This window comes from Anopheles funestus, chromosome 2RL (assembly GCF_943734845.2).
Source record: "Anopheles funestus chromosome 2RL, idAnoFuneDA-416_04, whole genome shotgun sequence".
NCBI classification, from domain to species: Eukaryota; Metazoa; Arthropoda; class Insecta; order Diptera; family Culicidae; genus Anopheles; species Anopheles funestus.
In genome coordinates this window covers 14,636,548-14,663,047 of record NC_064598.1, presented here as the reverse complement: position 1 = coordinate 14,663,047, position 26,500 = coordinate 14,636,548, and the positions used below count along the sequence as shown (strand labels likewise).

General features: G+C 39.4%; 1 protein-coding gene across 2 annotated transcripts; it reads right to left on the bottom strand.

Moving 5' to 3' along the window:
- Window positions 1-9,154: 9,154 nt before the first annotated feature.
- LOC125765094 (fructose-bisphosphate aldolase) lies at window positions 9,155-26,051 on the bottom strand. 2 transcript variants are annotated; one of them, XM_049429970.1, is made up of 6 exons: window positions 25,929-26,051; window positions 22,946-23,114; window positions 22,620-22,863; window positions 20,251-20,441; window positions 19,750-20,178; window positions 9,155-10,201 (listed from the first exon to the last, which is right to left on the bottom strand). In XM_049429970.1, the coding sequence occupies exons 2-6, from the start codon at window positions 23,078-23,080 to the stop codon at window positions 10,109-10,111; spliced, it is 1,092 nt and encodes a 363-aa protein (XP_049285927.1). In that variant the 5' UTR covers window positions 23,081-23,114; window positions 25,929-26,051; the 3' UTR covers window positions 9,155-10,108. The 2 variants fall into 2 exon arrangements, with proteins under 2 accessions (XP_049285927.1, XP_049285926.1); XM_049429969.1 differs by lacking the exon at window positions 9,155-10,201 and adding an exon at window positions 16,253-17,308.
- Window positions 26,052-26,500: the final 449 nt, after the last annotated feature.

The window sequence follows — 26,500 nt, the reverse complement described above, 5'->3', positions numbered from 1 at the left end:
ACGTGCAGTGAGCCTATGCACGGTTTCAAGATTCTTCATGGCGATACAATCAAAAAAATCTGGAGTCTGTCTTATAAACAAGCAAATATTCAAAGCGATTTACTACCCTTAAAACAATTTCTCCAGAATGAAAAAAAAAACACTACACGAACAGGTTGCTAAATAAATCAACGAACTATCTTAACTGGATACGATCATATGGCATTCCCATACCGAAGGAAAACCTTCTACCGGTGAAAAAATCCGATGCAATTCGCATCCATAATCAGATAGCTAACACTATCACAGGCGCGCGTGATGATGGCTTCAAGCTGCTGACGAGAGGAACGTAAATCTTGACCAGCAATCCAAAGCCACGAAGTGATTGCATTTATTTTCCTTTTCCTTGCTGTAACCTCCAGCAACGATGTGTTTGCATCGCACCGTAGCACATACCGTGGCAAATAATATTTACAGCACCGAGCACCGTACAACTATAACCGGCTTATAACGCTTCGTACGGAAGAAGTGTGGAGCATTTTCTCATCATCGTGTGAGAGTGCTTTCCACCGCTCGGCATGCAAATACAGCCACGATTCGTCTGAGTGTGTGTGTGTGTGTATGCCCCGGTGATTGCCGGTGTGCAGGAATAGCAAATTTTCAAATTAGATAACTATGATTCGCTCTCGTCGTTCTGCGTTGATTGCAAAAGGGGTCATGTAAACCGGGCCACAAAACCTCCAACCTGGCCGTGCATTCCAATCGCACACATACACACACAAATACACACATTCCTGCGGGAGTAAAAATAGTTTCAATTTCAAATCGATCCATTACCCGTACCCACTTGCATACTTTCAGGCGTTATTTTGCATTTTGCGAGCCTTCGAACCCAAACAGGACGCTGTATGATCACGATGGCTTTATGGATCGGAAACAGGAGGCAAAGAAAAAAAGACGACAGGGAGAAATAGTGCAACATATTCCTACTAACGTTGGAGTGCGCAAAGCAAGAGGCCGGCGACAAACGGCCGCCCCGAAAACGGGTCATTGAACAACTGGTGTTGAATGTGATGGAATAGAATACCTGTGGGATTGTGCTCTGGGCTTTCTGGGAGTTCAATGTGACATGCCAGAACGCCTTTGAAGATAGCCTACGAGGACGAACCTATCACACATTCGTACTTTACGTAGTAAGGTCAGGACTTCAGGGTTATTTCTATTTCGTTTTCGGTTCGTATTTTACGGTTTGTATTTCCGTTACTAAGGATTATTTATTATATTCTATTAATATGATTTACTATGGTTACTTCCTTTAAAAAGAGTAGATATATTTAAACATTGTAATGTAAAGCTGTGGCTCTATTACTTCCGAAAGGATTTTAAAGCACAACGCGCCTAAAAGTATGCGATTCGAGAGACAAATTGTTGTTTTTAAATGTTTTCTCTATTTTAATAATTGTTTTAACAATCCACAACTATATCTGGACTGAAACCTACTTCTTTGTCAAGGATAATACGAACTGTAATCCTTTGTTAATAAAGAATCTCTTTGAAGTTACAACAATGCTCAAGCGAAATGTGTCATTACTTTCTAACTTTTCTTGCAAGAAAGACAAAACAATATAACCCCGCTTAAAACTTTACAACAAAACTTTTCGCTCTCGGATGAAGCTTTTTCATTTTGCTTCCTTCTATTAAAATAAACATTTTTCAGTCCTATTGCTCAACTTCCTTAGCAGCAGAGGATTCCTTTCTCTCTCTCTATAAGCAGACTCAACCTCATCCATCATTCAAATGTGAACTTTGTCATGTCCGACGGGTAGCGAATTTCCCCGGTGTGTCGTTCCGGTCCGAAGGTCGACTTTGATGGAGGCGCACACAACACACCTTGGCATGCAGGAGTTCCTTCGTCCGACGGTCAAAAGTACACATAGGAAGGGATTGATGGATTCATAACAGAGAGAGAGAGAGAGAGAGAGAGAAAGAGGAAAGGAGAAAGCGAGTGAGGTTAACCTTCCTTTGAAACCGATCCGTGGGACCGTTGGGTCGTTGGATTAATAATTTAACCATCGTAACGACCTTCCATTTGTCTTGAAAATGAGTTTTGCAAGGACCATTGCTGATGCAATTGTTTTATAATTGCAAAGAGAGAGAGAGTGAGAAAGAAAGAGAAAAACTACTACGCAATAACCGAGCAATCGAAACTTTTACAATGATTGATAAAAGTGGGTTTTGTGTGTTATCTTAATGTACTTTCTTCTTCAAAATGTGTTTTTTTTTGTTAGATTTACATACAAGACACGTGCTGTGCAACCCCGTCACTACAAGCTTAGTAATTGTCGCGTTAACGAACGCTAAGGCCATAGGAAATTGGTAAATTTTTGGATTATTTTTAATTTTTTTATTATTTTTGATCCTTTTTTTCTTTAAGTGAAACTTAAGTGAAAAGTGAAAGTGAAAAAAAACTAATTTCTACCAACTCGTATTAAAATAAATCAATTTATAAATTTTGCTAAATTTCACAAAAAAAAAGCTAATGCTCTAGCCTAAGAAAATTTTCAAATTTTTTGAAGTTTTTTATTTTTTTCTTATTTTTTATGCTTTCTTCTCTTTAATGCATTACTTGAGTGAAAAGAAACTTATTGCAACCAATTCGTATCAAAATAAATCAATTTTTAAAATTTTGCTAAATTTCCCAAACAAAAAACCAAGGCTAACACCTTAGAAAATTTTGGGGTTTTCAGATGTTTTTTATTTTTTTCTTATTTTTTATGCTTTTTTCCATTTAAAGCATTATTTGAGTGAAAAGAAACTTATTGCAACCAATTCGCATCAAAATAAATCAATTTTTAAAATTTTGCTAAATTTCCCAAAAAAAACCAAGGCTAACCCCTTAGAAAATTTTGGGGTTTTCAGATTTTTTTTATTTTTTCTTATTTTTTATGCTTTCTTCTCTTTAATGCATTATTTGAGTGAAAAGAAACTTATTGCAACCAATTCGCATCAACATAAATCAATTTTTAAAATTTTGCTAAATTTCCCAAAAAAAAACCAAGGCTAACCCCTTAGGAAATTTTGGGGTTTTCAGATTTTTTTTATTTTTTTCTTATTTTTTATGCTTTTTTCTATTTAAAGCATTATTTGAGTGAAAAGAAACTTATTGCAACCAATTCGCATCAAAATAAATCAATTTTTAAAATTTTGCTAAATTTCCCAAAAAAAAAACCAAGGCTAACCCCTTAGAAAATTTTGGGGTTTTTAGATTTTTTTTATTTTTTTCTTATTTTTTATGCTTTTTTCTATTTAAAGCATTATTTGAGTGAAAAGAAACTTATTGCAACCAATTCGCATCAAAATAAATCAATTTTTAAAATTTTGCTAAATTTCCCAAAAAAAACCAAGGCTAACCCCTTAGGAAATTTTGGGATTTTCAGATTTTTCTTATTTTTTTCTTATTTTTTATGCTTTCTGCTATTTAAAGCATTATTTGAGTGAAAAGAAACTTATTGCAACCAATTCGCATCAAAATAAATCAATTTTTAAACTTTTGCTTAATTTCCCAAAAAAAAACCAAGGCTAACCCCTTAGGAAATTTTGGCGTTTTCAGATTTTTTTTATTTTTTTCTTATTTTTTATGCTTTCTGCTATTTAAAGCATTATTTGAGTGAAAAGAAACTTATTGCAACCAATTCGCATCAAAATAAATCAATTTTTAAAATTTTGCTAAATTTCCCAAAAAAAACCAAGGCTAACCCCTTAGAAAATTTTGGGGTTTTCAGATTTTTTTTATTTTTTCTTATTTTTTATGCTTTCTTCTCTTTAATGCATTATTTGAGTGAAAAGAAACTTATTGCAACCAATTCGCATCAACATAAATCAATTTTTAAAATTTTGCTAAATTTCCCAAAAAAAAACCAAGGCTAACCCCTTAGGAAATTTTGGGGTTTTCAGATTTTTTTTATTTTTTTCTTATTTTTTATGCTTTTTTCTATTTAAAGCATTATTTGAGTGAAAAGAAACTTATTGCAACCAATTCGCATCAAAATAAATCAATTTTTAAAATTTTGCTAAATTTCCCAAAAAAAAAACCAAGGCTAACCCCTTAGAAAATTTTGGGGTTTTTAGATTTTTTTATTTTTTTCTTATTTTTTATGCTTTTTTCTATTTAAAGCATTATTTGAGTGAAAAGAAACTTATTGCAACCAATTCGCATCAAAATAAATCAATTTTTAAAATTTTGCAAAATTTCCCCAAAAAAAAACCAAGGCTAACCCCTTAGGAAATTTTGGGGTTTTCAGATTTTTTTTATTTTTTTCTTATTTTTTATGCTTTCTTCTATTTAAAGCATTATTTGAGTGAAAAGAAACTTATTGCAACCAATTCGCATCAAAATAAATCAATTTTTAAAATTTTGCTAAATTTCCCAAAAAAAACCTAGGCTAACCCCTTAGGAAATTTTGGGGGTTTCAGATTTTTTTTAATTTTTTTATTATTTTTTATGCTTTTTTCTATTGAAAGCATTATTTGAGTGAAAAGAAACTTACTGCAACCAATTCGCATCAAAATAAATCAATTTTTAAAATTTTGCTAAATTTCCCAAAAAAACCCAAGGCTAACCCCTTAGGAAATTTTGGGGTTTTCAGATTTTTTTTGTTTTTTTCTTATTTTTTATGCTTTTTTTTCTTTTAAGAATTACTTGAGTGAAAAGAAACTAATTTCTACCAATTCGCATCAAAATAAATCAAATTTTAAAATTTTGCTAAATTTCCCAAAAAAAAACCAAGGCTAACCCCTTAGGAAATTTTGGGGTTTTCAGATTTTTTTTTATTTTTTTCTTATTTTTTATGCTTTCTTCTATTTAAAGCATTATTTGAGTGAAAAGAAACTGATTTCTACCAATTCGTATTAAAATAAATCAATTTTTAAAATTTTGCTAAATTTCCCAAAAAAAAAACCCAAGGCTAACCCCTTAGGAAATTTTGGGGTTTTCAGATTTTTTTTATTTTTTTATTATTTTTTATCCTTTTTTTTCTTTAAAGAATTACTTGAGTGAAAAGAAACTAATTTCTACCAATTCGTATTAAAATAAATCAATTTTTAAAATTTTGCTAAATTTCCCAAAAAAAAACCAAGGCTAACCCCTTAGGAAATTTTTGGGGTTTTCAGAATTTTTAATTTTTTTCTTATTTTTTATGCTTTCTTCTCTTTAATGCATTATTTGAGTGAAAAGAAACTTATTGCAACCAATTCGCATCAAAATAAATCAATTTTCAAAATTTTGCTAAATTTCCCACAAAAAAAGCAAGGCTAACCCCTTAGAAAATTTTGGGGTTTTCAGATTTTTTTTATTTTTTTCTTTTTTTTTTTGCTTTCTTCTATTTAAAGCATTATTTGAGTGAAAAGAAACTTATTGCAACCAATTCGCATCAAAATAAATCAATTTTCAAAATTTTGCTAAATTTCCCACAAAAAAAGCAAGGCTAACCCCTTAGGAAATTTTGGGGATTTCAGATTTTTTTTATTTTTTCTTATTTTTTATGCTTTCTTCTATTTAAAGCATTATTTGAGTGAAAAGAAACTTATTGCAACCAATTCGCATCAAAATAAATCAATTTTTAAAATTTTGCTAAATTTCCCAAAAAAAACCAAGGCTAACCCCTTAGGAAATTTTGGGGGTTTCAGATTTTTTTTATTTTTTTCTTATTTTTTATGCTTTCTTCTATTTAAAGCATTATTTGAGTGAAAAGAAACTTATTGCAACCAATTCGCATCAAAATAAATCAATTTTTAAAATTTTGCTAAATTTCCCAAAAAAAACCAAGGCTAACCCCTTAGGAAATTTTGGGGGTTTAAGATTTTTTTTTATTTTTTTCTTATTTTTTATGCTTTCTTCTATTGAAAGCATTATTTGAGTGAAAAGAAACTTACTGCAACCAATTCGCATCAAAATAAATCAATTTTTAAAATTTTGCTAAATTTCCCAAAAAAAACCAAGGCTAACCCCTTAGGAAATTTTGGGGTTTTCAGATTTTTTTTATTTTTTTCTTATTTTTTATGCTTTCTTCTATTTAAAGCATTATTTGAGTGAAAAGAAACTTATTTTGCTAAATTTCCCAAAAAAAAACAAGGCTAACCCCTTAGGAAATTTTGGGGTTTTCAGATTTTTTTTATTTTTTTCTTATTTTTTATGCTTTCTGCTATTTAAAGCATTATTTGAGTGAAAAGAAACTTATTGCAACCAATTCGCATCAAAATAAATCAATTTTTAAAATTTTGCTAAATTTCCCAAAAAAAAACCAAGGCTAACCCCTTAGGAAATTTTGGGGGTTTCAGATTTTTTTTATTTTTTTCTTATTTTTTATGCTTTCTTCTATTTAAAGCATTATTTGAGTGAAAAGAAACTTATTGCAACCAATTCGCATCAAAATAAATCAATTTTTAAAATTTTGCTAAATTTCCCAAAAAAAACCAAGGCTAACCCCTTAGGAAATTTTGGGGGTTTAAGATTTTTTTTTATTTTTTTCTTATTTTTTATGCTTTCTTCTATTGAAAGCATTATTTGAGTGAAAAGAAACTTACTGCAACCAATTCGCATCAAAATAAATCAATTTTTAAAATTTTGCTAAATTTCCCAAAAAAACCCAAGGCTAACCCCTTAGGAAATTTTGGGGTTTTCAGATTTTTTTTGTTTTTTTCTTATTTTTTATGCTTTTTTTTCTTTTAAGAATTACTTGAGTGAAAAGAAACTAATTTCTACCAATTCGCATCAAAATAAATCAAATTTTAAAATTTTGCTAAATTTCCCAAAAAAAAACCAAGGCTAACCCCTTAGGAAATTTTGGGGTTTTCAGATTTTTTTTTATTTTTTTCTTATTTTTTATGCTTTCTTCTATTTAAAGCATTATTTGAGTGAAAAGAAACTGATTTCTACCAATTCGTATTAAAATAAATCAATTTTTAAAATTTTGCTAAATTTCCCAAAAAAAAACCCAAGGCTAACCCCTTAGGAAATTTTGGGGTTTTCAGATTTTTTTTATTTTTTTATTATTTTTTATCCTTTTTTTTCTTTAAAGAATTACTTGAGTGAAAAGAAACTAATTTCTACCAATTCGTATTAAAATAAATCAATTTTTAAAATTTTGCTAAATTTCCCAAAAAAAAACCAAGGCTAACCCCTTAGGAAATTTTTGGGGTTTTCAGAATTTTTAATTTTTTTCTTATTTTTTATGCTTTCTTCTCTTTAATGCATTATTTGAGTGAAAAGAAACTTATTGCAACCAATTCGCATCAAAATAAATCAATTTTTAAAATTTTGCTAAATTTTTACAAAAAAAACCAAGGCTAACCCCTTAGAAAATTTTGGGGTTTTCAGATTTTTTTTATTTTTTTCTTTTTTTTATGCTTTCTTCTATTTAAAGCATTATTTGAGTGAAAAGAAACTTATTGCAACCAATTCGCATCAAAATAAATCAATTTTCAAAATTTTGCTAAATTTCCCACAAAAAAAGCAAGGCTAACCCCTTAGGAAATTTTGGGGATTTCAGATTTTTTTTATTTTTTCTTATTTTTTATGCTTTCTTCTATTTAAAGCATTATTTGAGTGAAAAGAAACTTATTGCAACCAATTCGCATCAAAATAAATCAATTTTTAAAATTTTGCTAAATTTCCCAAAAAAAAACCAAGGCTAACCGCTTAGGAAATTTTGGGGTTTTCAGTTTTTTTTTATTTTTTTCTTATTTTTTATGCTTTCTGCTATTTAAAGCATTATTTGAGTGAAAAGAAACTTATTGCAACCAATTCGCATCAAAATAAATCAATTTTTAAAATTTTGCTAAATTTCCCAAAAAAAAGCTTTTAGCCTTAGGAAATTTTTAAATTTATATATTTGTTTTAATTTTTTTCATAATTTTTTATTCTTTTTTTATTTAAAGCATTACAGAAAACTGTCGTGGCGTCAAGTCGCGCTTCGAATAGTGTATACACGTATAGCGACTTTTCGCAGTTTATTTTAAAATGGAGTTTCGCAAAAAAAAAAAAATCTGAATCGAGTTCGCAAACGCCACAATTGCTAAGATTTTAGTTACGGATTATACATATTGAGTTGTTCGCAAGCCTAACATTTCTTTCTCTCGTTAGCACAAAAAACTCTTCACTCACGCACATCTTTCTCCTTCGCCAGTCGCTGGAACCAACTGCGTCGTTCGTCAACAGGTAAATGAACAAGTGTGCAAATGTGCGATGATCGTTACAATAAATAGTCAATAATTAATTTTCTTCCACCTGTAACATTATTCCATTCTTGCGGAAACCACCACTTCGTGGAAGGGTATGTTCGTGATGGGACAATGAAACAGAATAAGCCACGGTACGTGAAAAAACCATTCACCAGGTGCTTATCAGGTCGGTTTGCACCTTTGTACCTTTGACCGGTAAGTATGATGACAGGAGATGAAATTACGTTACAATCCCAAAAGGTCACCAGACGTGACTTATGTGCTGTACGATTAGTAATAATGGCGGTAGGTCGACGCACTTTTTGTTTCGCACATTCGCCACGATTAATATTTACGCCGTAAAGAGTGAAAGTTGCAAAAAGGGAAAAACAAAATGATGTGCGTTGATTGATCGTTTGTTGAGCAAACAAAAAAAGAGTTATACAGAAAATGCATATATTGAAATGGGTCAGATTGGTTCTGAAAGAGAGTGCAACGATCTATGTGCTTATGTTAAACCATTCCAGTATTGGTGTAATCATTCAGCGATTAAATTCATATCGCTTACGGCGCTTCGGTTCGAATTATATTTCACCCCAAGCACAATTGCAACATGTTCATGCTGGATGAATTATTTCGTTTCGGTCGCGTTTTCCGCGTTGATTGGTACTTCAAAGTGTAAAAAATGAAATAACAAGAGAAACTTAAATTGGCGCTGACTTGTCCACAGTCACGGGGAATTAATATTTAATTTTCCTCCAAACATGCACGTACCAAACAACTCGTACGACTCGTGATGCATTTTAAATTAAAAAAACAGACACCGTTTGCCGTTTGTTGAACGCATTTTACTGTTAATTATCCAGCAGAATAATAATTCTGATGCTGACATTTTCATCATGCGAAGTAGTTCAGCGGTTCGGATATGAAAGTAGCAGCTTGAAAAAATATACCTATATATTTTTGTATTTGTTTTATTTATTTTTATTTGTAACATTATAAGATACGTTTAATTTGTCCGTAGCATGGTATATTTGCTATTTTGTGTATTTCTGCGTACTTATGTCACATGCATTACTATACCATTTAGCGGCATCATATAACAAATCCAGGCTTTCCATTTTTTTTAAACTAGCGATTATAAATTATGAAAAACAAAACACAGCAACAAAGATGGTTGTGAGTTGTTTTTTGGTATTTTTTTCCTTCTTGTTTGATTAAAGCATTTCCTACAGGGTGGGGGAGAATGGGAGCTTATTTAGCACGCTTGAAAGTGTTCGATAAGCGGAAGAAAATTCTTCACACACTTACAGTAAGCTTGCGGATTGATTTTTAAAGAAAAAAAACGTTTCAGTTTCATTTTAAAAAAATCAATTCAAGCAAAGAGCGCACCAAATTTAACTTTTCTACTTATCGAACAACCTTACAAAGCATGCCATAAACTCAAATTCAACCGTGTAGATAGATCTTATATGCACTCAACTACACTAAACTCGATGGACCAATTGGTTTGTGGCAACATTATGGAACCATTATGCTATTGTTGGGTTATTGTGTGTGAAACTTTATCCTACAAAACGTACGACATCATGCGTGTCGGCGTGTTCGCTACACAGTTTTCAGTTCTTAATTGAAAAATAAAAACACAATGAAGCTGTGGAAAACAGATAAAGGAGCGGGTATAAGGAAAATACAATCTCACACACAAGCATACCGTGCCCCATGCCCGAACCAGCAATGCTAGACAGATCTTCACATCTCGCAAAATGCCCAATATGGTGGTCGAAATGTAGACCTACGGTTGCTACTGACGCGGCAGGTGGTAGTGATGGTTTGTTATGATGATAAAACGGAGGTTGGATTGGGGGTGCGCTAGTAGGATGCAAGTTCATGTAGATGCAAACGAGACGCCTTAATAAGCGTGGTTGGCGACGAACAGGCTGCCAGCACCGGCGGCACCCTGAACACCACCGCCGTACTTGCCGAGGGCGGCATCGCTGTTGGCCTGGAATGGAGAAACGGGAAGGCAAAACACAGGGAATTCTTTAGTAAGCAAATTTATATTTAAAGTGATTTAATATAGTTTAATAAACTAGAATTTAAATTAATAATAACCTCCATAGGTGATATTTATTATGACGAATCTGGTTCTTAGTCATCGAGGTATCAGGAATCAATTCATCAATGTTTTTCGCTAAAAGACCCAAGTTCCAAGAAATCCAGCCTAACATCATTGACGTCCTATTATTCAAATAACATATAAATTCCGTACCTGCAGGAAACCAAATCCCGCACATAATCAAACCAAATTGTGCAATTCGAATAACCCCTCTACCCTAATTTTCATTGAAGTGTGAAATTTGTCAACCATCCTCATACAAACAAATTATTACATCACGTCATCGCAAAAAGGCTATCCACAGACAGCCGGGCTATAAATGTGCATCACAGCTCACAACACCGACGTCTAACGAATTCTCCGGACAAAACGTGATCTTTCATTCACGGAAAATCCAAACATTGCCCACCTCCGGATGAATAAACACAGCTGAGAGCTCCATCCAGCTTCAGGGACTCAATCGCAAACACATCGCCGCGCCACACGAGTGCGGAGCGTGCAACATCGTGAATGATGCTAATGAACTGTTAATTGCACTAGAAGCACGTGCTAAATACATCATTGTTTTCCCCTGTGTATGCGGTACGGTCCTACCCCCAATCGATCGGAATCCAAATTATGATCTGCCAGTGATATTTCTTCGCAAAGATTCTTCTTATTCGGGAAATAGAAATACAAAACGATAGAAATGATACGCCATTTCATTCTCACTGGAAGGTGTCAATCGAAACGATCAACACTCGGTCTACTGATTGCTGGTGGTGGTTTGTTGTTGGCCACCTATTACTATACCGAGACCTACAAACCTACAGTGGAGGGCGACTATCTGGTGCCCACCTGTTCGTACCCGTTTTTGGTTGTGCTTCAGAACTTTTCTGATTCACACCACCGACTTGCGGGACTGGTTCGCCAACTAATTTGCCGGCTGATTCCGGCCATCGTACGTTATGCAATTGGTAACACCGGAGGTGGCTGAGAAATTACTGAGCTACCTTGGCCTGCATTTGTTCCCGGTAGGGTGGGCAAGGTTTCATTATGCCATTTGTAGGCCCCCGTGTATACTGAAGTGGTACAACTATGAAGTTACCCAAGGGTCTACAGAAATGATTTGCCAGTTAAATATTCATTTTTGTCACCCTGTGTGTACTTCCGGTTGGTGATAGTGCAAGAAGTGAGAAACAAACTGATTAGGAATAATCTGTAATACATGAGAGTGGAATGTCCAAATTCCATTCGGTTGACTACAGTCGGCGAGTCTCGTATCTCAATAGTACGGAAACCATCTTCGTCCAAGATGAACATCATACTCCAAAAAGGAAACGGACAAGGTCACATACTGGTCCACGTTTTGGTGATCGTACAGTCATCGAGAATCGAACTACCTATCCCCGATAAGGCGACCTAATCCTCTATCAGCCATATTACAGGCAAACAGTAGACACACTACCAACCAACGGTGATAAATCTGTCACGAAATTTGATACGTTTATCATGTTTGGTCAGTCCCCAGATGACCGCCAAGGGGACAGCAAGAGCTAGCGAACGAGCGCGACAGACCATCATGCCCATCAACGAGTGACCATTCCATGTAAGCTGTCGGACGACCAATTTGGTACCGCTAAAGGCTACTGTAACTGTGTTCGGAGGTGAGATGATTGAATTGTGCGCTTCATTTGCATAGCTCTTTTGCAAAAACGGCCGTATTCACGCCCCAACATATCAGTCACCTGGACGAGGTACTATCGTGGCGTCGGAAATAGGGTTCTTAACGATAAGTCCAGGTAAGAACCATACAATAGCCATCTAATAAATATTTTAAAACGAGACAATTTCAATATGAAACGATATCCCGATGAGTTTAATTGCGTTAAAATGAGCATCTTTATCTGCAGCGTTCACTGAGCACGCACAATTGGTGTGCTAACCAAGCGTGCTCAACTGCCATTGTTACTGATAAGGGAGACCACCTCGGGAAGCAAAACTCACCAGACCGATTTGTTCCGTTTTGTCCGTAATGAATACGTTGCTCCCCATGCCCATGAGATGGGATGGAATTTTAACACATTTTCCTCGGTTCCTTTTGTTACAACTCTTGCTTCCCCCCCGGAGGGAGGATGGGTTTCGGTGACACTTTGTAGCCCACGAAAGGATAAAGAAGATTTATCTCCACTTTTACACATGGGTGGGTAAATTAATTCCTGTCTTAATTCATTTTATCGTACCGTTTTGTCCTGATGACCTCCGTACCTTGGGGTGGTCTTACTGACAGCTACTTGACCCATCCCTGGAGGTTATCCTAAAAACCCTGGATAACTATCGGACGGCACAAGCTGTCCGACTGTTAATGAGGGGGAGAGTGGGGTTAAAGAATATTCAAATGACATCCACAATGGAAACTCGCAAAACCCAACCGCCACAACTCACATTTCTGGATCAAGATCGTACATTGGCGAAACACGAACGAGCAACACGGTGTTTACCGTCTCCGGTACTGGGTTTTCGAAAGACCGGAAGTCCCGTCGGTCCCGTCGTGCACAGCAAATGTGCATGTGTGTGCCATTGCGCTTGATCTAGTTCAGTCGTTGTGTCCAAACAAAGAATCACTTTCATTCAGTGTCGCCCCCCGATGCTCGCCTCCCTTTCGGGGAGCTATATTAAACATTGCCATTCAGCTCAGTTTCTGTTCGATTACACCCATTATTGGAATCGGGCAGCGGCGAAACCGGCGGAAGAATCAATGTTCAATTTGCATTCAATTATATCCTCAAAGACTGGATGCTAATAGCTTCGCGATGCGATCAGGCTCAGACTCAATGAATGTACAAACCGTACATCCCGTACGCGGATGGACGCGTTCAACTTTTAATTGAAGCTCAGCATTTGCGGTCAGATATTCCCACACGGGAGCATGATTTACTACCCGGTCGCTTTCGGTTGGCGGGAAGATACAAATTTGACACATGTAAATGCTATTTCTATTGGTGAGTGGAAGTTTGATGTTCTAATCTACATCACAATAGCAGCAGACAGTTGGAGCGTGTTCTAATGTACAACACTCTTTTGTGTTGTTTTTAAACCTCTAAAACAAAGGTTGGGTATTGTACAATTTAAAACCCCCTTGAAAGTGAGTGGCGTTCAAAGTTGCTTTGCACAAGAAGAAATGCTTCCTGTTCCAAGGCGCATTCGGATGAGATTTGCTTTTGCTATGAGACACTTTAATCAACAAAAAACAGACACCCAATAGCGTAATATGTTTGCCACTGCAGTACAACAAGTCTAACATTGGGAAGATTAAAGTTTCGGTTTTGTTTGATCAGATGATCATCTTGCAATATCGATCTTGAGATGTCTCGGTGGTTTGGATGTGTGTATTGCAGTACATTGCGATATTGCGTCACGTTCCTTCCACGTTAAAGTATCTTTTAAATCGTCTATTCTTCACCAGACTAAAGGTGAGAATAATCACTCTTTCCAAATATTCAAGACATCTTTTACTTATTTGTTTGGAACTGATAACTAATAATGCTGTAAATTAATCCCTTCACTGTTCTTAAGCATTTTAACTCACTCGTTTGCGTTTCAATTAATTCTAGTGCTCCCCAGCAAGAGATTACCAACAAAAGTCATTTCTTTCTTGTCTCAGAAAACCACCGAAAAACAACGCCACATGTGTGGTGGCATTGATCGATATTGATTCATTCCACAAAAGTGAATAAATTATGTTCCAAGTTCGAAATTCGACCAGTACACCGGTCAACCGATAAATCTGTATGGCGGTAGAAGGATATTTCTCGGAATGTAGTTAACCCCGTATCGGTAAGCCATTGATCGATTGATCGATTCGCTTTAATTGCTTAATTACTGCTAATAAAACACATACAAACCGAAGCATTTGTGCCACTCGCACTATACGGGGAATTGCTGGCAAACAAACAAATGCATCCGTAACCACTTTCGGGGAAAACCAACGACCTTCCAAAAAGGTTTACACACTAAACAATTCGACAAAACTACATAACAGTACACAATCCACTTCCTTGTTGCCAGGGGTGTCACACTGGCTCGTTCGCATTAATTAATGTAAACTTTCACATTCCACGCATCGTTCGGGGCCCGGATTGCGAAACGATACTGTCGACCTTGAACTTGCACAGGAACAAGACGACGGAGGACAACCATGCGCCGGTACGTAGATCATGCATTTTTAAAACAAAATATAATATTTAGTACCGCTTGATTCGAAACCGGGGGGCCGACGACGGATCGTTACTACGGTGGACGGCCCGATATGCCCCAAACAGTGTACCGATGTAATGAAGCTAAGGGTGGTCCCCTGTATCTAACCGCAACCACCCAGTGCCAAGAAAGCGTCGGAATAAACGTTGTGGTTTAATTAGTTCTTCGGTACAAGAGATCGTATGAGAAAGGGGTGTTTGGAAAAGTTCGCTTTCTTCCTGTTAGCCGATTAGACATTTTCAGGGTGGGGAAACATTTACTTTGTCGAAAAAAGGCAAAAGACAGACAAGCCCAGCAGAACGCCGATGATTAATGCGCCGATGGTTGGGCGGTCTTGTGGTTGTGGTTGCTCCACAAATTCCACCAACTACCAGCGGGATGGAAACGAAACACGCTCGGGAAAGAGGTTTTCTGGTAATATCATTTGGAAAGAAAAGCCTTTTTCCGGCCCGGAGGGTGGTTGTACAGCTGGGTTCCGAATTATTTCGAAACAAGTCACTAACATCCTTCTCGGAATACGCAGGGCTCCGGAATAGCAGCGAACCGTTGTTGTTAGAGTCAACACACTTCTCCCCGTTGGCTTTATGTATAGCTCCTTTACAAACATACTTGCGGCCGGGTAATAAGAACGCTTTCAGGCCGTACTTTCAGTTCCCGTTTATCGTTTATCATCATCATCAGTGTCGCCATTTGCGTAGGCGCCCCGGCCCCACATTATCACGTTTTGGAGACAACTTTTGATTGCCGCCGTCACTCGCGGGCGCTTGTCAAAGGCATCGGCTATTAGAGAGGTGATGGGTGTAGTAACCCATAAGCTAACACCTAACAAATGACGATGAACGAGGGTGTAAATTAATTGCCACCCCTGTCTAACCATTCGCTGCTTTTGGCCGACAATATAAACCACAATCACATTAAGAAGGTGTTCCTTACAGGGACTGAAATGTTTTTTTTCTATCCCCCATTTCTTCTACTCCCTGTTGTACTCCAACAAGCACCGGTGAAATGTAAATATTTCTCCAGCGTACAATTAGAAAGCCATTGTAAACTGTGTATCTGCCGGCGGCTGACAGGTTTGCCAATTTATAACAATAAAGTGAAGCACGAGAAGCACTTTCATTTTTCTTCCGGCCGCACTAGCACTCATGTCATGCTTAATGGAATTCGATGGGAATGCGATGTTAAGACAGCAGTTAAACGTTTTGAAGGGTGGCCGCTCTAGGTTAAATTGACAACAATAATAAATATTCAATCAGCGATATTGGAGCGATTATTTACACTGTACGTCTCGGGATTTTTTAGTTGTTCCATAAATCATAATTCCGTTTTCTGTTTGTTTGATTTTTCTTTCATGTTTTTGTTTTTGGTAATTCATTCAAGAGAGTTATAAATACTGCGATTTGCATGCACGGTGGCCCGTAAATGCCGCCTTGAAAATGCAAATTGAGTGTGTGAAGCAATTATTAGAGTTCATTTTATCCACTTTATAATAATCGATTTCAAACAAACAGAACCAGAACAATTTTCATAACAAGAGAACGCTTCAATTTCCATTATGAAACAACTAGTGACATACTTTAACTTACAGAACTAATCAAAAGCAGAAAGAAACCACATAAAAAGCAGCTAAAAATAGAAAATAAAAAAGCAAGAAAAAAATACATGCCACGTTGTAGCGATCGAACGTGCAAATGTTGCGGATTTTTTTTAAAGGCATTCAGGCAAACGAATTTATTTTTCATACAAACTTTTACTTTCCAATGGGTACACGCGCCTCTTTCTGACTCCTGCGGTCTCAGACTACCTGCTGTGCGTACATTCTTTCGTTTCGATCGATTTTTTTCGTGCGATGTTTGTTAATTCGGGTATTGATCAATTTATATATCTTTGTTTTCGAAGTAGGCTTACGCACAGCATGTAGCCCCCCAACAGCGAGAGGCTGTCTTTCCTGAGTACACACACACACAACCGCACGTACAGCTGCAGGATTAGGTTTCGAATCAATTGTTTGGGTGTCATTTTTTGTTGTTGTTACAATTGATTTATTAACGAACTAATCCACCATTGGCTAGCAGAGGTTGTGTGCGCTTCCGATTTAATAAAAAAAAACATTGCACATACTGATGGTTTAATATAATAGACGCAGAGATTAGGAACAATTGTAGTGTAACGGTTGTTATATACTATCGAACAGTGGAAAGTTTACAAAACATTCAGCAGGTTGTGAGAACAGTAAAACACTTTTGTTTAGAAACTAACAAGCGAGAATCGTATCAAATCTAACATTTAAAAAAGTGTGTTATACAACATTATTTAAAAAAACAACAACATTCAACAACTCTCTGTGTTTCCCTGTGTGGTGCTTTAGGTGTGTATCGGATTTTGATATGTGTGTAAATCGTTGTTCGAGTTGAAAACAAACAAAAAAATGAGACGGCCAAAAAGTGTCCTGCACGGTTCACATGCTTATTGAGTCCCTGTTTCTCTCTCCATCTATTTCGTTCGAATGTCGATCGTATTATTCAGCTAGCTTATCCGTTTGTTTTTTTCCGCGCTTTCCGTATCCATTGTTCCGTCCATCGGTAACATTCACCAACGTCTTCCTTCCTCTGGATGTGTCTGGACGAGTGCGAGGAACACAGAGAATGGCAGGACAGGATACTAGTAGGCGTGCGACTTCACGAACAAGCTAGCGTTTGCGGCGTACGAGGGAATCGAACCGGGGACATACTTTGCCTGTGCAGCCAATCCGTTTGCCTGTGAATAATGTTGCGAATTGTTTTGTGCATTGTTGTTTTGATTTGGTTTTTGTTTTTCATTCAATTGCAGTGTATAGTAATATAGTGCGTGTTTGAGTTTGTAGTGTAAGTTAAGCAGTACAATACACAGCTATGTTAGTGAACAACACGTGAAACATGTTAGTATTGGGGGACAGACGCATTCCAAAACAAATAACAAACAGAAAAAAGCACATGCAGATACAAAATATGCAAAAGATACAGGAATTTTTACATTCGCTAAGACATCTCTTTCTCTCTTCTTCCTTGCGAGTATTCGACAACTATTGGAATAACCTTCTTGCTCTATACTTCTCAGTGGCACACTCTCGGTAAGCAAGATAAATCAGACCACATCAAACGCCCCCAACTGACAACTCGACTAACAATCCACAATCGTAAGCCGATCGGACCGGTGGACCAGCGGCTAATTGGTGATGCCGAGCGCTCAAGAGCGACGGCGTTTCGTACGTGTCGTGTTACTCCGGGAGTAGTATCGGCCGAAGGTCGGTCTGCTCGTATTAGGAAGGACGTTTCGTAGGTGCCGGATGACGAGCGGCTGCGGCATCTAAACGATGATGGTTGCACCCCACTCCACATACCGAAGCGCGGTAACATGAGACCCGAACAATGACCGCCAAGCACAATGGCACAATTCGTCGTGACGGCACTATTAAGCACAGCCACCGCAACACGTTTTATGCCATTGAACTTGGCTGCGAGAGCATGACATCAACCCGGGGTCCATTCCATATTATGTCACTAACAACGCGTTCACCAGCACACGGATCGGGGGGGTCGTCCGATTGTCCACGGAAGGATTTGTGGATGTGAATAGATTGAAAGTTGCCCTAGCTTTCTTTGGCAAACCATCAACGGTCAACCGGAGGTTGACGGTGAATGACACTGACTTTTCGGAAAAGGGCTGTTGAACTTGACCACCAAAAGAGTTCCTGGGTACTGAACGAAAGATATGCGCCATTCGCCGGGTTCAAGGCGAAGTGGACTACTTTAGCATGAAAGACCACTTGCGTTCCCGTGGGCATACCCGGCGTGTTCAAGGTGTTCATGGTACACAGGTGCATAACTCAGCCCGTAGATGACCTCACCACCGAATAGTTTACGAGGGCGTGCATGTGCAGTACCTTCACACAATCGGGGATCCGGTTTTACCGGACCTGAGTGCGACAAAAACCGCGGTCAGCTCATTATGGGCAATTTAAGGGGATCATCAAAATGAAATAAGTGGAACCATTAAAAAATATTGAGAAAGTCTCGTATCGTCTAGCGCGCGCACCAGAGCGCCGTTGGACGATTAATTCGCATTCGCCTACGTGCACGGGATTCCGTCCAAGAATCTTTCCCATACGGAAAAGGGGGTTAGATGCTAACCGCCGTGTCAGACGTCGCGTCAAACGATACTGCTGTGTTAAAGAAGGGGAGAATTAAACTATTCTTTATGCGACCCTTCGCGATTGCATTCGCGTGAATGAAAAGGCAGGCAAACAAGTTGCACACCAACTGCAGCAACTAATTCCACCTCCCCTTCTGGGGCTGGCAGGATCCAAAAAGAATGAGCGGGCGGATAAATATAATGACGGATAAATTATGACAACTTGGGAGGGTGGTGGTCTCTCTTACTTCCACTTGCCATAATAGTTTCCTGCCCCTCAAGTAAGGAACGCACCGAAAGTGCTGCGATTCAACGGAGAAGGGAAGTTTTTTTTTACTTTATTCATAGCATTTCCCGCCACCAAAGAGACACACGATGCGCCATATCAAGCGAACTTGAAGTAGAAAGGAAATCGATAGTGGCGTCTGCAATTCCCAGACATGCTCAGGCGGCGGGGCGTCGTATGACATCAACCGCCGCTAACCAACCAAGGCGTGTCGTAAATAAATGATGAGCGTGTAAAGGAAAAAGCGAATGCCATCGCTTTACCGGTGTTTGTTACAAAAATATATCATCGATTGACAGGGAAAGCGATCCTATCGATTCACGTGATCGGAGCGAATGGAAAGGAGGCAGGCATGAGTGTACCTACTAACGTTCCAAACAAACAAACAAGTTGGATGATGCAAACATCCATTTGATTGATTGCTATACCGCCTACCCCACAATCCGGTACAAACGCCAGAAACGTTGGAGAACGGCCAGAATCGGTACTCATTCGAGAGCAATAAGTAATTAATTCACTTCGCTCGTATCATTATTTTCGTTGGTCGAATCGATTTGGGATATGTTTCCATAATCTTCAAAAATGGTTATTCTTTTTTCCTGGAGAATCTTCACCAAGGGACACAATTACGCTTACGGCAAACAGCACAGTACATGAAACATAAATTCCCATTTCCACCAAAAGAGGATTACAACCCGTTAATCGCACCATCACCGCAAAAAGATCATGTAAAAAAACTTACCTTTGCACGCTTGATGAGCTCCTCCTGAGCGGCCTTAAGGTTCTCCTTCTTACCACCCCAGGCACGGAGCACCGAGGCCTGCAGGGCACGACCGTACGAGAAGGTCAGGGCCCACGGTCTCAGCAGCTGCACCTGGTTGATGGCGCTCAGGTTCACGGAAGCTTCCTCCTCGGACTGACCACCGGACAGGAAGGTGACTCCGGGCACGGCAGCCGGCACAGTACGGCGCAGTGCCGTCACGGTAGCGACAGCAATTTCCGCAGCCGTTGGCTTCTTCGCGCAGCTCTGACCGGCGGTTACCATGTTCGGCTTCAGTAGCGTACCCTCCAGGTAGACGTGATGGTCGTTCAGTGCCTTGTACACAGCAGCCAACACAGTCTCGGTAACCTTCTGGCAACGGTCCAGATCGTGATCACCGTCGGGGAGGATCTGTTCGTATGGAAGAATGAAACAATTTGTTAGATAACGTATCAGCCCACACACACGCTCTGGTATGCTTACCTCTGGCTCAACAATTGGGACGATACGCTGCGACTGGCAGATGGAAGCATAGCGAGCCAGCACGTTAGCGTTCTCCAAGATGGCCTGGTAGCTTGGGGTGTTCTTGCCGATCTTCAGCACACAACGCCACTTGGCGAAGTCGCAACCATCTTTCTTGTACTGAGCGCAACGAGCAGCGAGATCATCCAGACCTATATTAGCGAAAAAGAATGCAATGATTAGTGCAACGAAAACCCACACACACAGCACAAGATGACAAAATTCAATTTGCTTCCTGGAAGCTGCTCCTAATGGGAAGAGTGAGTGGCATAATCTGCTAAGAAAGGCACCAATTCACAGAAAGAATGCAACATTTCGAACAATGCGGTAAAATGCAATTTAATTTCGATCTACTCCACTCACTGTAATCCGATTTACTATTGCTTGCCGTGGCTCAAAAGAGGGATTTAGCTTTCCGCCCCATACTTGAGAGCGGCATTTGCAAACAACACTTCCCAGTCAACGATGATTCATGTTGACATCCACTAGGTTTAGATTGTAGAGAAGAAAACAAAAGTATAGCTATTTGCACTACACATCCGAGATGGGAGATGTAGAAGAGAAGAAAGAAAAAAAAACCAACGCCACTCCTTGCGAAATGCGATGAGCGATGAGCGGCAGCTGTAAGAAAAGCTCAAGTTCAGGGAAATAAAGATACATATCCGTAAATGCGACGCACGGATTCCCATCCCATCAAGCTGTCGGTTCTGTTTGATTTCTCGAAAATAAACGACGGCTTCCTGTGCTGTGGTGGTGCGTTCGCAAACCCAACACAAGCAAATGGAAATGTGGAATGAAAAATCCCATTACGAACGTTACAGTGAAGCATCATGACGGGGCAGTACTACTACTGCACTTCAGTACAGTAGATTTTACTGTAATAAAAGTCTCACCCATTTCCCAGAGGGAAGTACCATAAGTGTTGCATTGACCCAGATAGCTGGCTGTGGCGGGATTAATTGTTTGTACAGGGAAGCAGTGTTGCTGCTATAAACCCTACTTGTGGTACGAACGATGAGATACGCTTCAGCGAATGAAACACAATAAAATAAGTTTAAGACGTCGCACACAGTCAGCAATTCGCACGAGGAGTTCGCTTCTTAATTGAAAATTTGGAGAAACCACTTCTTCTTAACGCTGTCTGCCACACATTTGCAATTATCCTTTCGTACTAATCCCTTTCTGTGCAGTGGAATGAATTCTTTCAAAACTTCTTTCCAGGAATGGACTCAGGAAATAGAATTTCATAAGTAATTCGCGTTGAAAGATAGCTTTGCAGAAATGTTACCACCATCAGTAGCAAGCAAAACTCTACCAGTAACCTTTCTATTACTATCCGTGGACAACGTGCAATCGTTGCACGGTCCACTTTCATTACAAAAAAAAAAGAATGTTTTGGTCAATCATCCATCCATTTCTGCATTCACGCTTGAGACGCAATTTTCCGCAACGCAACTTTGCACAAGAAATTCCCTTTAATTAACCCACTTCTTCTATTTCTTGGTTTGATTTGTTGTACGGCAACAAAAGGACAATTCGTCCGTCCAGTGTTGCACCGTTGCAACAAACACCCTGACCTAAATAAGGACGATTTTCTTCTCCACTGGGGCGCGGGAATTTGTCTTCGCCGTTTGCAATGTTGATCTAGCACACACCCAAACCCCTGCCACCATTTTACTTCTAGTCGCAATGGTCAGCGAACTGGAAAAAAACAAGAACCAACACGAAGTAAGTGTTGGAAAATCCTACCACTTTGCTGCCGCCGTTTTCCTCCTTTATTAAAGGCACCCACACATTTTCATGTCAAGTGGAAAACTAGCGCATGACGGAAGTGGGCGGATGTCCTCTTATTTACACACTTAGCGGATGTTTTGTTTTCTTCGCTGTTTGGGTTTTCTATCCAAGTCCCAAAGCAACAGTACGCGTGGGCTCGTGCAGTGGTGTCCGGAGTTGGTCAACGGCAAACAACTTCCTTCCTAGAGTGTGCTACGACAAACTGCCGCCCATTCATCTTAATTAAATACAACTACACACACACATACACACGGGCGCACGTTTTTCTGGCGCTTATCCACCTCATTCTCTCCCTACGGATTCCCATTGGTCGTTCGTAGCGCGTGAGTATCATCATCGTCAACACTTTATCCCGCCACATGCACAACGCAAAACGGGAAGCTTTAATTAACTGCTTCTCACACGGACGTAGGGCCCTGCTTTAGGCGTATCAGCTTATAATCACAGTGAAAGGACAACCCGAACGAACCACTCTGTTAACGCACTGATAGTTTTACTCATTAGCCTACATGCCACACAGGTGCTGTGTTGCTTACCCTGAGTTGTGCATTCGCCTTCCGAGCCCATCAGATCGACGACACCCTTGTCGACCTTGATACCGGCCAGAATGCCCTTGCTTTTCAGCATCGCCGCCAACGGAGTGCCATTGTCGCCCTTCTGGTAGAGGGTTTCATGGAACAGGATCACACCGGAGATGTGTTCCTGCAGGCGCTCGTCAGCGGTGAACAGCAGCTGGCGGTACTGGCGACGGTTGTCTTCGTTGTTCTCAACGCCGATATCCTACAAAGCGAACAGAGAGAACGAAAACATAACGTTAAACGCTTCTCAGAAACGGGGTTCCTACAGGGGTTCGTTTACTTACAGCGAAACGCTTGCCACAGGTCGCCGTGGACTCATCGGCGGCCAAAATACCCTTACCGGGGGCAACAATCTGCTTGGCGATACGAGCCAGCTCCTCCTGCAGTTCCTTTGGTGGATAATTGAAGTAGGTAGTCATGATGCTTGAGGTAAGTTTGGTGGTACTGATCAAGCTGCAATTAAAAAAACGTAATAATTAATTTCAGAATGTTTATTTTATAAATTTGTATGCTTTTTAAATTGTGTTATAGTGAGAAAATGAAACACGTGAAAGTGAGAAAAAGCAGAGTCGGCGTGAGAAGAAAAGGCGCCATCTATAGACAACATTATGAATGAAGGTACATGACACAGATAGATGGCGCTAACGTCTATTCAGCAAAGACATCAACCGCCCATGTACATGAAAGCGACATCTATGCTCAAACACAAGAAACCTATAGTGCACACACCGCACCCAAAGCCCTTTGCTCCATTAGCGATCGAACAAGATTGACTCTGAACAGATTGATTCTGTCCCAACGCGATCTTGAAACTGTGTACACTTCAGCAAGCAGCATAGAATGAGCTAGGATTTGTTTTAATTATTTGTTACCCGTTCCACACAATTACCCATTTTTGAAAGACCGCCCTTCGAACCGTGTCGATTTTGTCTAGGATACGTGACTGCTAACAGTGCGCTACCAAACAATGATAACAATTGCGTCATTATTGACTTCATTTTCCAACATATTCTTACTGCTCCCGACCTCCACGCCTGATAATTGTAGCCCCCGTTCGTAAACCGTACTATCGACTGGCGTGCCCTCAAGCATGATAAGACAGGGAGACGATCAAAATTTAGAACCGTTTTGTTTTGTTGCCAACGGCAACATGGGACACTCTCTGGAACCAAGATTAGCTTTCCAATGTCTCGGTCCTTCAATACCTTTTTGACGAGTGAGACGAGCCTCCTCGTCGCTCAAAACACGCAAGTGAAGGCTAGTTAGCTGATAATCATAATTACTGTACCGGACTAACGTTAGGAACGCGTCCCAGTTTGGTTGTGGAAACGCAAAGGTCATCCCGGAGAGGTCATTATTACTAGAAGGAGATCGAGAACATGTGTTTGAGCTGTTCTTTACCGCGTGCATTGATTTGTAATACGTGAAGACGCCTTTCAAGGATCAAAGGGTACGATCGGCTGAGTGTGATCGAGTGAGATGCAAATTCTGTAGTAACAACAAACAAATCGTGTAGCAAGAATACTACAAACAAACAATCGACTTTAATAAGGACTATAATCATTCATTAGCATGTGAGAAACGAGTAAATTAAGACACAAGTACTACCCAACGACTGGGTTCATTCTAATTAATCAAAAAAGCTATTTTTGATCATGGACACTTCACGCGCGTTCAACGAGCAAACAACCAAGCATTGGTTGAGAGCATCCGGCTGAAATCAGCTGACGTATTTGCGGGACATAGGACAATCAGTACGCACAATCGCTCAACCGGCTTACGTAACGCGAGCAATTGTAAACACAAGAAAAGTGAAAGTCGTCCTTGAACTTGTGCCAAGGATGAAAGCGATCTCTTATCATCCCGCAAGCAAGGATGCGGGTATGAAGAACTGACGCCATAAAACAACCATCCCAAAACAGCTTTCTGTTAGATGTGTAGTACAACCGCGGTGCAATTTCGACTGCAAGGAATCATCTAGATAGTGCGCCTCGATCAGTACTTCCGACTCGATTGCTTTATCACTTTAGCAAACGCTAAAAAAGCGCTTCACCCTCTGCCTATGGCCTCGAGCCTCGGACTGCGCAGTTGCGTGTGCAAGATGGTGGTGTGTTTGGACTTCACCGAAGTGTGCCTTAGCTGACATGTGTATGACCTTCAAAATGAAATTCCGTGGGGCAAAAGGTGACTGTCGAAAATTTCGTACGAAGATCAAGTTCGGGTGCGGGTTAATCATTGTTGAAGAACAGACCTCAATTCTGTTTGGGCCAAGGGAAAAGTCCACGTGCTGACTGGTCCGAATCCGACTACAAAGTAGTTGTAGCGCTTGATCTTAATTTTAGACAGTCGATCGGGACGTCGATCGTTTCAAACGTGCCATTGCATTCCGATCGATGACGACGTTCGAGTGCAAGTGCAAGTGTTTGGCAGCATGTGCACCAACAAAAACAACAACAACACCAGACATCAGCTTTCCCGGTTCTCCCACACGCCATGATAAGGCAGTTCGAGTGCAACGAAAAAGAATCATTCGCCGTCATGCGCAGTTAGGCTTGGAATAAATTGGAACATGTGATAATATCTGCCAAAGGTCGAAAAAGGGAACCACTTTCAATTGAATGCACTCTCCCTTCGCTTTATAAGCCGCTAAACAGGTGTTATCCGGCAGATTATGGGGTGGCACTGTGTCCGGGTAACACATCTAACATCGCCAGCGGAATGTAAATGGCAGTCGGTTCCATCTTCCTGAGGCCAACTCCTTCTTCAAGGTCATTTCAAAGGTGGGAGGGCAATGACACTTTCACTGCTGGGATCATCTTTCGGGAGCATCCGCGTAGTGAAAATTCGCCCCCACGAAGGTTATTTCAATGTCGTACCGGAATCGTTGTGCAACCTTTTATAGCGCCCAAAGTGGCGCTTCGATGTGGCGCACCGGGACTGATGAAACTTGGACCCGTCTTTGGAGAGCATTTGTAAGCCCACCGTCAACGAATTTGTTGCAAAATCACCATGGCGACCATCATTATCACAAACCGTCCCGCTTTTGCATCATTCCACGTATTCACCGTGCTGGAATGGTTCTTTTCCTCGGCGGTAGATCAACCGGATTTGCCCTCGACACGAAAGGCCACTCAAATTGAAGCACTTCCCCACGCGGTAAAACTTTTACATTTCACAATTCCTGTTCCAGGGCTACACTTATGGCAGATAATACGACACTTTCTGTTGCAATTTGAAAGCTGGGCAAGGTAAGAAGAAAATACTCACTGGAAACCGGCGTTGACGAAAACACGCACACTTATCAGGCTCCGTGAAATATAAATAACATTTCTCTCGGTCACAACTTATTTATATCAAAGTCACAAACAATATACACCAACGGGTTCGTCCATGACGTTCGTGTCGCGCCGTTCGTTTGACAGTTGGTAACTGAGTGTGACATTGAAGGTACGCAAAAATAACGAATTTAACTGATTTAACGTTTTAATTTCTGCTATATTAATCAATTTTCTATTAGTACAACATTTCAGAAAGATGCCGGAGTCAAATATTTGATTAAAAACCATCAACAATAGCATTGATGCCGGTTGTTCATTTGGTGTGTTTCTCCCACTTTCTCTAAATATTTTTCTAAAACCACTCTCGACCATGTGCCCGCATGGTCTAATCGTGTCTATAAACATTGTGGTAAACAGTTGAGTCGTTTTTATTTTCAAGATAATTGTTCAATTGTTTGCAGCATAAAACCAATATCAGAGTTTTCTTTATAGAATGTTTCCCTACAATAACACGTGTTCCAAAAAATTTAAATGTCGATTTGCAATTAATTGTTTTACCTT